General features: G+C 33.5%; 2 protein-coding genes and 1 long non-coding RNA gene across 6 annotated transcripts; 2 read left to right on the top strand and 1 right to left on the bottom strand.

Moving 5' to 3' along the window:
* Positions 1-1,519: 1,519 nt before the first annotated feature.
* LOC123913048 lies at positions 1,520-17,215 on the bottom strand. 4 transcript variants are annotated; one of them, XR_006811539.1, is made up of 7 exons: positions 16,985-17,191; positions 14,990-15,950; positions 13,643-13,889; positions 11,768-12,050; positions 8,763-9,009; positions 5,987-6,269; positions 1,520-3,259 (listed from the first exon to the last, which is right to left on the bottom strand). It is a non-coding gene; the product is annotated as an uncharacterized LOC123913048 (long non-coding RNA). The 4 variants fall into 4 exon arrangements; XR_006811540.1 differs by lacking the exon at positions 14,990-15,950 and having other exon boundaries at positions 16,985-17,215; XR_006811538.1 differs by having other exon boundaries at positions 1,520-6,269.
* Positions 5,473-6,466, top strand: LOC123913044 (auxin-induced protein 15A-like). The gene is made up of 2 exons (XM_045963648.1): positions 5,473-5,548; positions 5,954-6,466. Exons 1-2 carry the CDS (start codon positions 5,473-5,475, stop codon positions 6,253-6,255), a joined length of 378 nt encoding a protein of 125 aa, XP_045819604.1. The 3' UTR covers positions 6,256-6,466.
* Positions 5,917-12,168, top strand: LOC123913037 (auxin-induced protein 15A-like). The gene is made up of 2 exons (XM_045963644.1): positions 5,917-5,962; positions 11,744-12,168. Exon 2 carries the CDS (start codon positions 11,752-11,754, stop codon positions 12,034-12,036), a length of 285 nt encoding a protein of 94 aa, XP_045819600.1. The 5' UTR covers positions 5,917-5,962; positions 11,744-11,751; the 3' UTR covers positions 12,037-12,168.
* Positions 17,216-17,912: the final 697 nt, after the last annotated feature.

The following is a 17,912-nucleotide window of genomic DNA, read 5'->3' as shown; positions in this document are numbered from 1 at the left end:
ATATTTTATTTAATGACAATGAATTCGACTACTCAAACATCTCATCTGTGTTTTTGGTTTATTGCACTTAAGAACTTATGAAATATGAATATGATTGAGTTATGTTGCTATAAGGAATAAAAGGACTTGGTAATATTCAATGCAAGAATAACACATGATTCCTAGTAAGTGCATATCATAATTATTTTTCCTAGCACAAAAAGTGAAAGATAAATTTACATAAGTTTCTTTTTAAACTACATAAGTTAGGCATGAAATTAGGGTAGAAAAACTTTAATCATATGAGGCACCTTCCCTTCAGAAGCAAGTCCACTTGACAATGGCAGTAACAAGGTAAAATGTTCCACTGAATCACACAGATCTCATTCTATGGTGCTTGTTAGGATATCCTTATCTATAGAATTGAATGGATAGTACTTACTTAGTACTAGTAGGCTGTATGATGTGATGTAGTGAGAGACGACGGCTCACGAACCACCACATGGTGTTGTCTTATAGGTTTGTATCAAGAGTCACAAGAAATTTTGTCTTCAATTAGTAATGCATTATTTGCACATCAATATTAGTCATTGGTCTAATAGGAGCTTAAATTCAATATTGGTTCCATGTTATGATGTCTGCAATCAAAATCAATGACTTTCTTTGTCATAACAACTTAGACAAGTTCTTTGTGATGAGCACAAAGTCCTTTTGATTGTATAGTCTTCATCAACACCCTGCTGTTTCCAACTGCAGAAGTATTATCATTAAACATATAATTCTCATAACCTATGGACCACTCGAGAGTACATTTTTATTACTAATCAATTTGAAAAATTGATATATTATTAATTACATTCCTTCTACTTGGTTCATATGATCTAACTATTGGCCTGAATGAGTCCTCAAATAATTTCCTTAAGAAACAAGCACGTGAATTATAGTGATAATTCCTCTAAAAGCAAGTTTTACCATCTACGTATTACGACGTGTTTAGTTTCTCAAGTATATACGTAATGTGATGACAAAAATTAATGAATTAACCATATGTTTATTCTTGATCCAAAATGAAATATATTTTCTCAAAAACTAAAGTGCACATGAATATGAGAAAACATTATAATCTAGATGGAAAAATATTCAAGCCATATATTCAAGTCATCTCGCAACTGATGTGAGACTTCTTAATCCAACACCAAATGCAATGGAAGACGAGTTAAATATTACAACTTTACCAGAGCTAGATGGAAAAATCAAAATTAACAGAAAATAATTATTTAAAACTTAGTGATACTGAAAGCAGGAAATAAATATTATAAAAGAATCTAGCAACAAGTGGCTAAAGCTGTTTGTTTTTGTGTTCCATGTTACATTTTGAAATACAATCGCAGAAGTCACTAGCCACAATTGCTATCAAGTAATTTGATCAATATCTCTAAAATAATCACTACACTTAATCCCTTTTAAATACTGATAGCTTGGTATATGTCAACTGAAATTTGATAACAGATTCATGATACTGTTGTATGTGAGTCTGTAATAGAATTCATTGAGATTTGGAAAAAGCTATAATTGTTTCAACAATGTCTTGTGTCATAACATTCTCATTCAGGAAACAGTATTTCCATAGGAATGATACATGAAAGAAACAAAAAAAAAATAAATAAATCATAATACAAAAAAAAGAAGGCCTTATGTACAAATTAGCCTCAACTAATCTACTTCAATCTCCATTAGCATGATCTATAGCTCAATTCAAACGTGAAGTGAGGTTTAGGAATTCATCCTCTTTGCATGGAATTGTGAGACCACCCATTGGATGTTCATAACCAAATTCTTCTTCTGCTTGATGTAGTAAGTCTTGAAACAATGGTTGGTTCAAGTATGATATTGGAATCACAAACCGTCTCATTTCATCTCCAACATAGACTGCGAGATAGCCTTTTGGGATTTCAAGTCCCTTGGTAGATCCTTGAGTTTTGGAAAATGATGCCTTTCTGATAATACTGCGGAAACCCATTGTTATTTTATGGTACCACAAAAAAAAGAGTGATTATGTTAGAGGATTTGATGAGAAAGAAATATTTGAATTCTGATAATTTATGATGCAAATGAATTTTGTTGCTTGAGAACCCAAAATATAGTGTATATATAGTTGCTAAGGGACTCTACAAATCAATTAGCCAATGAAATCATTTTGATGAGCTGTGATAGGGCCTAGTGAGGGACAAGGGATCACATGGTATTGTCTTATACAAGTCATTTTCAAGGATTAGATTAAGCTAATTGTAAGAACATGCAAAAACTCTACTGTGATGAGATAACTCAACAACCTTCAAATCAAAGACAATGCAATGGTGAAAGAAACTTGATGTTTGTTGCTATAGCTAATCCAATGGTAGACATGCTTTAGACATCTACCATGTTTCTTCTAATTGAGATTGCAATTAATACAAATCTACCAAATAAATATTAGATTTATGTGCACAACTTGTAAAGCTTGAGTATGATGTAGGACCTGATTGATATCTCAGAAAATGTGAGGAGGCAAGAACAGAACAGATATCTAACAAAAGATCACAAACCACTATAAACCACAATTTATATTTTTGCAAAACAAACTCCATGAATTTTGCATACCAGAACAGAACTATGCGGTCCCAGCCTTGCTAAATAAGTAACAAGGTCAATTAAACTTTCTCTATCTTGAATAAGCCTGTTTTCTGGTGGGAGTGCTATGTTGGGAAAGACCTCTAAGACAATCCCATGTAATCTTGTATATGTCTTGTCTGCTTTGTAGATTCCTTCTACTTCACAAGTCATTCAAGTAGCCAATAGTTTTTCAATATTCTTTTATCTATATATATTCATTGCTACAACCATTTAGGACCAACACAAATCATTCACATCCTAAAGCATTCCAATTTCAAAAACTTGCTTCTTCCTTACAAGTCTTTTATAAGACCAATTCTTCTCAAGTTTTAACACATAAAACAATGGGTTTTCGCTTCTCTGGTATCATTAAACGGGCATCACTCGTGGCAAACCGAACAGCATCAAAAGCGGTGGAAATGCCGAAGGGATATCTTGCAGTGTATGTTGGAGAGAAACAAAAGCGATTTGTGATCCCCATATCATACTTGAACCAACCATCGTTTCAAGACTTGTTGAGTCAAGCGGAGGAAGAGTTTGAATACAATCATCCCATGGGTGGTCTCACCATTCCTTGCACAGAAGATGTCTTTCAACATATAACATCTCGCTTCAATGGACTATGAATCTAACATCAAAACAGACTGACATAGTTTAGTAGACATTTTTTCTGTAAACTAGGCATCTTATCAAATTGTAAAGATGGGGAAAAAATGACCATTAGATTGAGAAATTGTACATATATTTTGTTTAATGACAATGAATTCGACTACTCTAGCAATTCCTCTATGTTTTTGGTTTATTGCATTTAAGAACTTTAGAAATATGAATCTGACTAAATGAGTAATGTTGCTAGCTATAAGAAAGAAAAAAAAAAAAAGACATCATAGTCTAAAATTTTCCAAAGTAGGAATAGAACACACGATTCCTAGCAAGGGCAGAGCAAAATTAATTTTCCGAGGACAGGTGAAAGATAAACTGTTGTGTACCATCCAAAATTAATTTTTCTAGAGATGAAATTAAAATGTTGAGTACCAAAGCCTTAATCATACATGAGGTACCTTCCTCTCATAATCAACAAGTGCACAACAACAATTCAGTAACAAGGTTAATTATTTTACTGAATGACATCCTTATCTAAATAATTGAATGGTTACAACTTACTTAACAAGCTATATGATAGGGTTTAGTGAGGACAACGGCTCACAAACCACCACATGGTATTGTCTTATAGGTTTTCACCAAGAGTCACAAGATGTTTTAGAATAATGGCCCACCCACATAATTATTTCTAGAATAATGATGTTGTTCTTTCATCGACATACACTTGTACTGCCGTTGACACAATATCAACACGTAGGTGCCTGACCACCACTGTCGTGAAGATTTTTTATACCAGGAGTCAGTCACCTTTAGTCATACAATCGGCTCTTATACCACTATTAGGTCATGAGGGGAGTTTGGAGGATCATCATCACAATGATCTAAGAGTAATCACATAAGTGGCTTAGACACCACATTTTCACCCAAAACCTCAAGACATCAGCAGGTATATGGGACACATTACTTATACGATGCTCAACATCCACTTTTTCATATTCATCACGAGGTGGTAATGTGGATGACCATAAAAAAGGATGTTGATCCTTTCGATGTAAGCTTCTGCGTCATTCCTAATGCTAATGCAGGGTTAACAGACATCGATAAACAAATTAAAGCATAGCGAACCAAAATGTAAAATTAGCAAATATGCCTCTTTCACGGCAAGAGTGACCAGGTCGCTTACGATCCATTCGACTCTTACTCACACTTGACATACCAACATCCCATGAACCTCTGTAATAATTAATGCATAGCTAAATTGGCGGTATGAGAGCTAAATGAAATTTCTTCAATTGTTAATACATTATCTGCACATTACTATTAGTCATTGGTCTGCCGGGAGCTTAAATTCAATGGTTGCATGTTATAATGTTTTCTGCAGTCAAAATCAATGGCTTTATTTGTCATAACAGCTTGCAGGACTAGTACATTGTGAGGAGCACGGAAAGTCCTTTTGATTGTATAGTATTCATCAACACCCCACCGTTTCCAACTGCACAAGTACTACCACACAACATATAATTTAATTGCTAACTGATGAGACATTGTTGTAGGTGAGAATTGCCTATAAGTAATCACATGCATTGGCAGTTGGTAAGGACCCTACACACTTTATTTCTCAAGTTAAGTTTTCATCACTTCAAAGCCATAGAACACATGCATGCCAATGATCTTGTTGTCCCAACTCTCAATAGCACATTAAAGTAATTATATAATACATAATAGTGTGTTTGTGTTAACTTAATTTTCTTCTTATTAATGCTTTTTAAGTACATTTATGTGCTATGTATAGTTTAAAAATCTGGGGACCGAGTATGTGTATCGTTTTCCGATTCATTGGCCTGTGAGGTTGAGACATAATCTTGAAAACACTTACATTTTCTCCAACTATGGAAGAGTTTTACTCATAGGGCTTTACATAGTGAGTAATAATTGAATGACCGTGTACGTTTTTTATACACTGACAGTGCACAGTCATTAACCTCTTTATTTAACATTTTATTTATTTGATGAAATTGGTTATAAAAAGAAGTTACTCTAATACATTGAGTAGCTGATAAAAGTGGTTCTTGTCTTGTTCACCCCTTATAACATTTCTGACAATAGCCAACAAACAATATTGCTATATTAATGATGTTTAGCCATGATCATGAGCCATTATGAACCACATTGATAGCTTAGAAACAATGTTAGGAGGAAAGAAGAGAATCAATATAGAACACAAGATCATGAGCCATTATGAACCACAATTTATATTTTTATAAAACCAACCCCGTGAAATTTCCACAGAACTTCGCGGTCCTTGCCTCCGTAAGTAAGTATCAATAGTTGTTTAGACATACCAAAAATTTGAATACCAGAACTCTTGCATGTACAGGTGGGGTAATATGTTGGTTTTATTTATAGAAGGTGGGACTTATATTATATACATTATCACATTTGGTCTTTGGAAAGACCTCTAGACAATCCCATGTGATCCGGTACATGCTCTTGTCTCACTGTACATACTATGACCAATCCTAATTAATATTGCACTATACTAGAGCTCTCCTTAACCAATCACTCAAGTAGCCAATGGTTTCTCAATATTCTTTTATCTATATATATTCATGGCTTAAAGCATTTAGAACCAACACAAAATCATTCACATCTTAAAGCATTCAGATTTCAAAAACTTGGTTATTGCTTAAAAGTTTGTTTTCTTTTTGTTAAAAGAAAGTTATAACATATACAACGATGGGTTTTCGTTTACCTGGTATCATTAGAAGGTCATCATCATTTTCTGCAAACCGGGCAGTTTCAAAAGTTGTGGACGTGCCAAAGGGATATCTTGCTGTGTATGTGGGAGAGAAACAAAAGAGATTTGTGATCCCCGTATCATACTTGAACCAACCATTGTTTCAAGACTTGTTGAGTCAAGCTGAGGAAGAGTTTGGATATGATCATCCGATGGGTGGCCTCACCATTCCTTGCACCGAAGATTTCTTCCAAAATATAACTTCTCGCTTGAATGAGCTATGAAGTATGGCATGAATCTAAGATTGTAGGAAACTGACATAGATTAGTTCAGGAAATTTTGTACATTAGGAATGATATTAAATTGTAAAGATCCCCTTTTCTAATGAAATGAGAAAACAAGTTACTATTAAAATGAAAAATTTATAGTGTGTGATTTTTGTTTGATGACATGAATTCAATTACTCGAGCAGCTCCAGTGTGTTTATTTGAGCAATGCTATTGTCACACTCTTTAGCACACTCTTCTAACACACTCCAATATAATATTGCCACCTCATATTATTTTGTTTAATGTTTACCTGGTAACCGGTTCAGTAGGTTGAGAGAAAAAAATATTAAAAAATGATTAAAATAAAACATCATCTTCCCTAAATCGTTTTGTGCTATCTTCATCACTGGAGTTATGGTTGACGTTGCTGCTGACAATCTCAATTGCAATCTTCCTTTAATGAAAACAGAGAAACGCACATCCAGCATTACAAAGCTATTTCAACAACAAAAAAATTGCTCCTTCTACATCAAAATAAAATATATTGGGTTTCATTATCTCTATCTTCGTCTCCCATTACTCAACAACACAAAACCTTCACAATTTCTCATTGCAAGCATTATGAATCTGAGAATCCTTGTTGGATATATTGTGAAGGGGATGAAAAAAAAGCAACGGTTTTATTTTTTAATTTTTTTTTGGGTCCATGGAATGGAGTGGATAGATATGAGATTCAACAACTTTATAGATTAAACAACATTTATATTGTTCACTGCAACTTTATTTCCAAAGTAATAAACTGTTTGATTTGGAACAAAGACGCTATTTTTTAGAGATTGGATGGGTGGATCTTTGAATTTGAGGAGACGGTGGTGGGATGGGATGTTGATGCATACAAGTTTTTTTTTTTTATGCAATCAAGAGGAAAAGTTAAAACCGGTAACAGGGAAATGAATAGAAAAAGTGAATGAGGCGGCAAATTTTTATTGGAGTGTGTAATAGGAGTGTGTTAAAGGGTGTGACCCTAGCACTCCTCGTGTTTATTTATTTATCAGTTAGGTAGGAACTTCAAAAATATGAACAAGATTGCTTGACATGAGAAAAACAAAGTTTTGTATTCTAATAAATTTCAAAGCACTGATGAAACACATGATTTGTAGCAAGAGCAGATCAAGAGTATTTTTCCTACGACCGATGTGAAAGATAAATTTACCAATAGTATTATTAATTAAAAACTAATATATATATAATTAAAAACTATATGATATAGATATGAAATTAAAATTTTCGGAAGCCAGATCTCCAATTTATGATGCATGACCCATGAGGTTCCTTCCCATCATTGTAACAACGATTAGTTATAAGTTTTGTACCTGTAGATTTTCTATTGTGCCAGTTATGTCTATTGAATACTTATATTTTCCTCGAAATTTCCCAAATTCGTTGTTGAGGTTGTATTTATCAGATTCTACTATTGTAGTTCTACTTGGCAGAAGGTCAATGAAAGTTGCTGTAAAATTTGAAATTTTGTCATCTTAACTAGTTTAGTTACCAAAATGGAAAATAGAAAGAAAAAAAAAAAAAAAACTAATCTAAGTGCAAATTTCTATATTATTAGCCATAAATTATTTATCCAGCCTCTTTACAGATTTCCTTGTATCTTAAGTGCTTCATAGTAAGACCATAGGAAAATAAATAAGACATTTGACTTGGCACTATATATAAACTATATATTTGCATGGTCAAAGCAATTTAGCCTATCAACAAAAAATTCCAAATTTGAGTTATGCAGTGTTTGTGACACTAGGTTTTAAGTAGCTATCTACACAACATTTAAAAAATTTCTTGCTTGGATTACATAACTGATGTAATTCTTATTTAACTGGGAGGAAGTGATTTATCTTACGTACAGTGGATTTGTTTTCCTTTCTGGTTAAGTGATTAATCAAGTTCATGGTACAACTCTGGGACCACAATGTCTACCAATTTCTAAGTAACAGTAACATTAGTTGGATAATGTCACATATTATGGTCTTCTCTTATCTTCAATTACATTATTTAGTAGCTATAGTTCTTATCAGATCCCAAGAACCAATTTCCTAGTTGTTTAACAATAATTTGAGAAACCAATTTTCTGATATACATGTTTTGAGCTTGTCTGCTGCAAGAATGTGATAATTAGTTTAGTGGTTGTAAAGTCTTTTTCTAAAGGGGCAACTGAGTTGGCATGCGTTTTTAAGCATGAAACAATACCATGTGACATCTCATTGGCCCTTGTCTCCAATCAAATAATAGCCCACAAGTAACACAGCCACACAATTCAGCAGAAAATTATTTCCACAAAGACTCCCAATATCTATCTATCTATATATACTCGTCTATGACATTCTCAAACAGCAAAACAAGTCATCTACAAAATACAAATTCAAATATTTCTTTCTTTCATACATAAGCTGTAGCATTCTTTATAAGTGTGTGTTGCAACTCATAATAAGTTAATAACAATATGGGATTTCGCTTACCTGGTATTAGAAAGTCATCTTCAAAGGTTGTGGATGAAGTCCCAAAAGGCTATCTTGCGGTTTATGTCGGAGACAAAATGAAGCGGTTTGTGATTCCCATTTCATTCTTGAATCAACCTTCATTTCAAGAATTATTATGTCAAGCAGAAGAAGAATTTGGATACGATCATCCAATGGGTGGTCTAACAATTCCTTGCCGTGAAGATGCTTTCTTAGAACTCGCTTCTCACTTCAAAGTTAAATTTCACTAAAGGAGAAATTATGACATAGGATTTAGTTAGTTGACACAAATTGTATAGCACAAACTTTCATTTTTCATTCTTTTGTAAGTAGAAATGACATCCAATTGAGATAATTATGAACAGAGAAATATTTGACTTTTTGATCAAATTTCAGAGAGTTTCTGTAAACATCTTATTTTTGCTCAAAACATTATATATATAAACAGCCAGATTTTTGCATAAATCCTCTTTGTTTTCTTTATGTTATTCCTGTTTATAACATCTTCTGTTCTACTGCTACTGTTGTCTGATAAGAGTGTAATTAAACAGATACATGTCAAAACAAACCAAAATTCTCACTGAATGATGCCTACTAGCTAGTTCTTTCATAGGAAGAAGTAGTAATGAGAAAAATTGGGAGTGTAAAATTGAAATCAAAGAGCTTTACAGTCTTAGGTATAGTTTATAAGTAGCATGTATGTGTTTGGATTTAGGTGGAAATGAACCCATCATGACATATGGCAAGCGAAATGGAATCCATGTGAGTGCATGGTCACCAGACTCACCACTAGGAGCATACAATATTTCGCGAAAACGCAGAGGCTAGACAGAAGAGTGTAGCTCTGTTAGAGCTCATTATTTTATTTCAAACTATTTTCAATGACAGCTATGAACTATGGTTAGCCAATTGAGATATTAATGAGGTTTATAAAATATCCAGCCCCGTGTTTTTAAATCAACTTTTTTTTTTTTATAAGAACAAGGTTTCAAGTGTTAACCTCTAGATAGACTTGGTCATAAAAATTATAATACCACATCACGAACCAACTCTTTCAAAACCTTAAATTGTTAACTGAAATCAAATAAATGGTTTTATATCATATATCTCTATTAACAGTTCAAACTTGATAAAGACATACAGATATTAATGTTTCACTGAAAATCAATCGCTAATGTGGATATTGTGGATTTAATGACTATTCCTAGACTTGGGTCAGTCACCTTTAGTCATACAATCAGCTTTGATACCACAATTGGGTCATGAGGAAATTTTGGAGGATCATCACAATGATCTAAGAGCAATCACATAAGTGGCTTAGACACCACATTTTCACCCAAAACCTCAAGACATCAGCAGGTATATGGGACACATTACTTATAGGATGCTCAACATCCACTTTTTCATATTCATCAGAAGGTGGTAATAGATGACCGTAAAAAAGGCTGCAGATCCTTTCGATGTAAGCTTTGGCGTCATTCCAAATGCTAATGCAGGGTTAAGAGGCATCGATAAACAGAGCATTGCGAACCAGGGTTAAGAGACATAGATAAACAGAGCATTGCGAACCAGAGTTAATGTGATGTAAAATTGGCAAATATTCCTCTTTCATGGAAAGAGTGAACAGGTCGCTTAGGAGCCATTGGACTCTTACTCACACTTGACATGCCAACATCCCATGGACCTCTAAAATAATCAATGCATCTCTAAATTGGCGGTATGAGAGCCAAAGCAAATTTCTTCAAATGTTAATACTTATCTGCACATTACTATTAGTCATTGGTCTACTAGGTCTAGGAGCTTGAATTCAATTAATGGTTGCATGTTATAATGTCTTACGCAGTCAAAATCAATAGCTTTATTTGTCATAACAGCTTGCAGGGCTAGTACGTTGTGAGGAGCACGGAAAGTCCTTTTGATTGTATAGTATTCATAAACACCCCACCGTTTCCAACTGCACAAGTACTACCACACAACATATAATTTAATTGCTAACTGATCAGACATTGTTGTAAGGTGGGAATTGCCTATAAGTAATCACATGCATTGGCAGTTGGCAAGGACCCGACACACTTTAATTCTCTAGTGAAGTTTTTCGATTCATTGGCTGTGAGGTTGACACTTATGATCTTGAAAACACTTTCATTTTCTCCAACTATGGAAGAGTTTTACACACAAGGTTTTACAGAGTGAGTAATAATTGAATGACCGTGTACATTTTTTATACACTGACAGTGCACAGTCATTAACCTCTTTATTTAACATTTTATTTATTTGATGAAATTGGTTATAAAAAGAAGTTACTCTAATACATTGAGTAGCTGATAAAAGTGGTTCTTGTCTTGTTCATACCTTCTGCCAATAGCCAACAAACAATGTTGCTATATTAATGATCATGAGCCATTATGAACCACATTGATAGCTCAGAAACAATGTTAGGAGAAAAGAAGAGAATCAATATAGAACACAAGATCATGAGCCATTATGAACCACATTTTATAAAACCAACCCCGTGAAATTTGCATACCCAAACTTCGCGGTCCCTGCCTCCCTAAGTAAGTATCAAAAGTTGTTTAGACATACCAGAAATTTGCATACCAGAATTCTTGCATGTACAGGTGGGGTAATATGTCAGTTTTATTTATAGAAGGTGGGACTTATATTATATACATTATCACATTTGGTCTTTGGAAAGACCTCTAGACAATCCCATGTGATCCTGTACATGCTCTTGTCTCACTGTAGTTAGTTACTATGACCAATCCTAATTAGTATTGTACTATACTAGAGCTCTTCTTAACCAATCACTCAAGTAGCCAATGGTTTCTCAATATTCTTTTATCTATATATATTCATGGCTTCAAGCATATAGAACCAACATAAATCATTCACATCCTAAAGCATTCAAATTTCAAAAAGTTGGTTATTGCTTAAAAATTTGTTTTTTTGTTAAAAAAACATTTCTTCTCAAGTTTTAACACATACAACGATGGGTTTTCGTTTACCTGGTATCATTAGAAGGTCATCATCATTTTCTGCAAACCGGACAGTTTCAAAAGTAGTGGACGTGCCAAAGGGATATCTTGCAGTGTATGTGGGAGAGAAACAAAAGAGATTTGTGATCCCCGTATCATACTTGAACCAACCATTGTTTCAAGACTTATTGAGTCAAGCTGAGGAAGAGTTTGGATATGATCATCCGATGGGTGGCCTCACCATTCCTTGCACCGAAGATTTCTTCCAAAATATAACTTCTCGCTTGAATGAGCTATGAAGTATGGCATGAATCTAAGGTTGTAGGAAACCGACATAGATTAGTTCAGGAAATTTTGTACATTAGGAATCTTATTAAATTGTAAAGATCCTCTTATCCAATGAAATGAGAAAACAAGTTACTATTAAAATGACAAATTTATGGAGTATGTGATTTTTGTTTGATGACATGATTTCAATTACTCAAGCAGCTGTTTATTTATCTATCAGTTAGGAATTTAAAAAATATGAACAGGATTGCTTTAAGGGAAGATCAAGAATATTTTTCAAAGCAATAATGAAACACATGATTTCTAACAAGGGCAGATCAAGAATATTTGTCCTGCGACCGATGTGAAAGATAAATTTACCAATAGTATTATTAATTAAAAATTATATGAAATAGATATGAAGTTAAAATTTTGGGAAGCCACATCCCCAATTTATCATGCATGAGCTATGAGGTTCCTTCCCTTTGCATCATAGTGGACAATAACAACGATTAGTTATAAGTTTTGTAGCTGTAGATTTTCTATTATGTCAGTTATGTCTATTGAATATTTAGATTTTCCTCGAAATTTCCAAAATTCATTGTTCATGTTGTATTTATCAGATTCTACTATTGTAGTTCTACTTGTGCTGAATGTCAATGAAAGTTGCTGTAAAATTTGAAATTTTGTCATTCTAACTAGCTTAGTTACCAAAGTGGAAAATAGCAAGAATTTTTTTTTTTAATCTAAGTGCAAATTTCTATATTATTAGCCAGAAATTAATAAGACCATAGGAAGACCTTCTAAGTACATATTTCCTTTATATCTTAAGTGCTTCATAGTAAGACCATAGGAAACTAAATAAGACCTTCGACTTGACACTATATATAAACTAATTTCCATAGGCTTTTAGTAGCTATCTACAAAACATTTAAAACTTTTCTTGCTTGGATTACATAACTGAAGTAATTCTTATTTTACTGGGAGGAAGTGATTGATCTTACGTAACTACTTTACAGTGGATTTGTTTTCCTTTCTGGTTTAGTGATTAATTAAGTTCATGGTACAACTCTAGGACCACAATGTCTACCAATTTCCAAGTAACAGTAACATTAGTTGGATAATGTCACATTATGGTCTTCTCTTATCTTCAATTCCATTATTTAGTAGCTATATGGTATATTCAATGGTTCATATATCAGATCCCAAGAACCAATTTCCTAGTTGTTTAACAATAATTTGAGAAACCAATTTTCTGATATACATGTTTTGAGCTTGTCTGCTGCAAGAATGTGATAATTAGCTTAGTGGTTGTAAAGTCTTTTTCTAAAGGGGCAACTGAGTTGGCATGAGTTTTTAAGCATGAAACAATACCATGTGACATCTCATTGGCCCTTGTCTCCAATCAAATAATAGCCCACAAGTAACACAGCCACACAATTCAGCAGAAAATTATTTCCACAAAGACTCCCAATATCTATCTATATATACTCGTCATGACATTCTCAAACAGCAAAACAAGTCATCTACAAAATACAAATTCAAATATTTCTTTCTTCCATACATAAGCTGTTGCATTCTTTATAAGTGTGTGTTGCAACTCATAATAAGTTAATAACAATATGGGATTTCGCGTACCTGGTATTAGAAAGTCATCTTCAAAGGTTGTGGATGAAGTCCCAAAAGGCTATCTTGCGGTTTATGTCGGAGACAAAATGAAGCGGTTTGTGATTCCCATTTCATTCTTGAATCAACCTTCATTTCAAGAATTACTATGTCAAGCAGAAGAAGAATTTGGATACGATCATCCAATGGGTGGTCTAACAATTCCTTGCCGTGAAGATGCTTTCTTAGAAATCACTTCTCACTTCAAAGTTAAATTTCGCTAAAGGAGAAATTATGACATAGGATTTAGTTAGTTGACACAAATTGTATAGCACAAACTTTCATTTTTCATTCTTTTGTAAGTAGAAATGACATCCAATTGAGATAATTATGAACAGAGAAATATTCGACTTTTTGATCAAATTTCAGAGAGTTTCTGTAAACATCTTATTTTTGCTCAAAACATTATATATATAAACAGCCAGATTTTTGCATAAATCCTCTTTGTTTTCTTTATGTTATTCCTGTTTATAACATCTTCTGTTCTACTGCTACTGTTGTCTGATAAGAGTGTAATTAAACAGATACATGTCAAAACAAACCAAAATTCTCACTGAATGATGCCTACTAGTTAGTTCTTTCATAGGAAGAAGTAGTGATGAGAAAAATTGGAACTGTAAAATTGAAATCAAAGAGCTTAGTCATAGGTATATTTTAGAAGTAGCATATATGTGTTCGGATTAATGAACCCATCATGAGTTATGGCAAACTCAGTGAATTCTGCAAGCGAAAAGGAATCCGTGTGAGTGCATGGTCACCACTAGGAGTATACAAATTATTTTGGGGTTCGCCTGATGTGATGGAGAATTCAATATTTCGCGAAATCGCAGAGGCTCATTATTTTATTTCAAACTATTTTCAATGACAGCTATGAACTATCGTTAGCCAATTAAGATATTAATGAGGTTACTAAAATATACAGCCGTGTTTTTAAATCAACTTTTTTTTATAAGAATAAGGTTTTCAAGGGTTAAACTCTAGTCTAGATAGACTTGGTCATAATACCACACCATGAACCAACTCTTTGAAAACCTTAAATTGTTAAGTGAAATCAAATAAATGGTTTTATATTATATATCTTTATTAACAGTTCAAACTTCATAAAGACATACATGATATGCTACTATACAGAGATTATTGTTTCACTGAAATTATATCTCCAATGTGGATTTATGACTATTCCTAGACTTGAGAATCACATGGCATTTTGTTTCAAAGGATTCCTAGATTAAACTTCCATTCAATATTCAAATTGTAAATCATCCTAAGGTGATCAACCCCTACAAATTATGAATTATGAAGTATGAAATCATTACTTACAATAATCTTTGGATTAATCATGTCTACAAGTTGTGGCGTCGTAACCGATTTCAATGGGAAGAAGATCAATTCCATGAACTTTGTGATGTTATTGCGCCGTTTGCTCCTACGGATTATCATGACAGATGGCTGTGGCTAGATGACGGCATTCAAGGGTTTACAGTTAAATCGGCATATGTTTTATTGGAGAATATGGTGCCCAGTACTCGGATTCTGCAACCTGTAGAGAAATTCGCCTTTAAAAGGCTTTGGAAGTGTGCGTCACCGTCGAAGACACGCGCGTTTGTGTGGCAACTGCTCTTAAATCGTGTCCCGACAAAGGACAATTTATTGAAGCGTAGGATGCTCCAGCATGATCAACAGAACTGTGTACTGTGCGGCCAGAAAATAGAAACAGCGGTGCATTTATTTCTCCATTGTGATTATACGGCGAAGGTATGGTATGGCCTTACTACTTGGTTGGGTTTTTCTCTGATGATTCCTCCAAATATTGTCACTTCTTTTGCTATGTGGACTACTTGTGGCAACAAGAAATTTGAGAAGGCAGGTATGTGTTTGATTTGGAATGCTTTTATGTGGGCTTTGTGGAAGAGAAGGAATGATTGTTTGTTTAATAATACCATTGTGAATGTTGATGAGGTGGTGGAACAAATTAAGGTTCTATCTTGGCAATGGTTTATTGGGAGGATGGCGAAGGGTCCATGCCTTTTGTATGAATGGAAGTGGAGTCCGATCGATTGTATGGGTAGGTGATGGTGTTTGTAGGCCTGCTGCTCCTGGTTGTTGCAATGATGTGTTTGTGTTATAGGGTGTTTGCTGCTACTGTTAGCGTTTGCCTTTGTTCTCTTTGGCTAGCTGCTCTCTTTTTTTTGTTTTGCCTCTTGTTTTTCCTTGCTGTACTATTTTATACTCACATAACATGCCTTATGTTATGATTGGGTTTGTTGAATAAAATCTTTTGCTGCTCAAAAAAAATAATCATGTCCACAAGTTTATTCTTGAGTGTATAAGTTCTTATTTATTAGTTCTATATCTCGTTTTAGTTCTTTAAAGTACTAATTTGATCTATTTTTTGTAATTAAAAAGTTAACTCATGCACATACCTACAATTTAAAACTAAACTTAAACCATTAAATATTGCCCTTTTTCAGTGGCAGAAAACAAGTTGGATACTAATCAAAGCAACAAATTTCTCGTATTAAAAATTGGGTACTGAGATTGCTATTACGCGAAGGCCGAAGGTTACTTAACAGTCCAACAAAACTATTACAGATCCAAAAACAGTATAGACTCCCAGCTGATTATGAAATAAAACATATTTGCTTATTTCATAGTAAGGTAAAATTTGTTCTTTGTGAATTATGGAACAAAATATAAAATTAAAAGGCATTTTCAGAAGATCATATGGAAGACAAATATGTCTCATGGCATTATATTTCTGCATATAAGTTTATAATATAAATTCATTGAAAATTTTCCTAAACAAATCATTATCTCTTTGTCCCTAATCATCTCATTCAATTGTGTTACCTTTTGTTTTTAACTAACAAAAGGTAGAGTGTAGACTATAATGAAAACTAAGTAACGACCTGATGTACAAATAATCTATGCCAGTTCCTTCTTCTGAAAGGGTTAGCACCTACTCAAATGTTCATTGATTAGGTTTGTATTTATCAGATTCCAGTGCTAGTTGTGGTGAAGGTCAGTGAAAGTTTCTCTACAACTTTAAATTTTATTAATCTATTTTCTAAGGAAAATGCTACTACCTATAGCGAAAGATTTTTCACGAATCCATCACGATAAGTGTAATTTAGCTACATATATTATCACGATAAGTGTAATTTAGATTTTATGGTTCATATATTATCAGATCCCAAGAACTACGAATGTATATACACACATTATGACAGACATTTTGAAGAAGCAATACAAGTGATTAATGCGTTGCAGCAAAGAAGTGATAATAACAAATTAAGAATATAGGGTTCCGGTTACCTGGCAGTATTAGAAGGCCATCATCATCATCATCATCGACGATTCATCATCTTCCAAGGCTGCGGATGAAGTCCCAAAAGGCAATCTTGCAGTTTATGTTGGAGACCAAATGAAGCAGTTTGTTTGTGAATTTCATTCTGCTGGAATCAAGCTTCATTTTCCTTTCCCCTTTCTTTCTACCCAACCCAACACACCCCAAAGATGGTCTCACTTGTCCCTTCTATTTCTTTTGTTTTTTTTTTTTTTTTTAAATTATTATATTAACATTGACTCGGTCAAAATTGACTTTTTGTAAAACAGTAAATATAGGGGTCAGATGTGCTATTTTGAAAATTAAAAAGTCAAAATCATAAGTTTTTTTAATTTAAGTGATAAAAATACAATTTAGCAAAAATTTAAAATAAAATAAAATAAAATGTGTCGGGATAACCATTATCCATTATAGTCCATAGTGGTAAGATTAAGATCTTTCTTTTCGCTCCTCTCATATTGTTGAGTTTGTTAGATAATAAAGTATTGGGTTTAAGCTATTGGGCCTTTATACTAGTAAGTTAGAGTTCAATAAATTATATTATAAATATTCTTTTATCACTTTTGTAATGTTAAGTCATTGTAATGTAATGAAACTCTAGCCCCTTTTGTTCTTTTCCATTTCTCTCTTTGATTGATTGTGTAGTTAATAGCGTTCAAAACATGCGCAAGTATATATAGGAAGTGGATGAAAAAGAGTATCACACCTAAAGGTGTACGTGAGCCGGATTGAGTTGGGTTTGACCAAAACCAAAACCCGAATCACATAAGGTACTCCGGATTGAGTTTAGTAAAATAACTACACGTTATAACATTAGACCGGGTTGGGTAAACCCACTAATTTCCGGGTTGGATTGGGTTGGGTAGTGAGTTACCCGAATTATTTTTCTATTAAAAA

This window comes from Trifolium pratense, linkage group LG3 (genome assembly GCF_020283565.1).
Source record: "Trifolium pratense cultivar HEN17-A07 linkage group LG3, ARS_RC_1.1, whole genome shotgun sequence".
NCBI lineage: Eukaryota > Viridiplantae > Streptophyta > Magnoliopsida > Fabales > Fabaceae > Trifolium > Trifolium pratense.
The sequence above is the reverse complement of the archived record's forward strand: the minus strand, read 5'-3'. Positions and strand labels throughout refer to the sequence as shown.

What these genes read in the sequence shown, in the direction of transcription:
- LOC123913037 (XM_045963644.1), top strand. Translation starts at nt 11,752, where the DNA reads ATGGGTTTTCGTTTACCTGGTATCATTAGAAGGTCATCATCATTTTCT.
- LOC123913044 (XM_045963648.1), top strand. Translation starts at nt 5,473, where the DNA reads ATGAACCACAATTTATATTTTTATAAAACCAACCCCGTGAAATTTCCA. An exon ending in CGCGGTCCTTGCCTCCGTAA is followed by an intron (nt 5,549 to 5,953) that starts GTAAGTATCAAT and finishes GTTAAAAGAAAG; the next exon opens with TTATAACATATACAACGATG.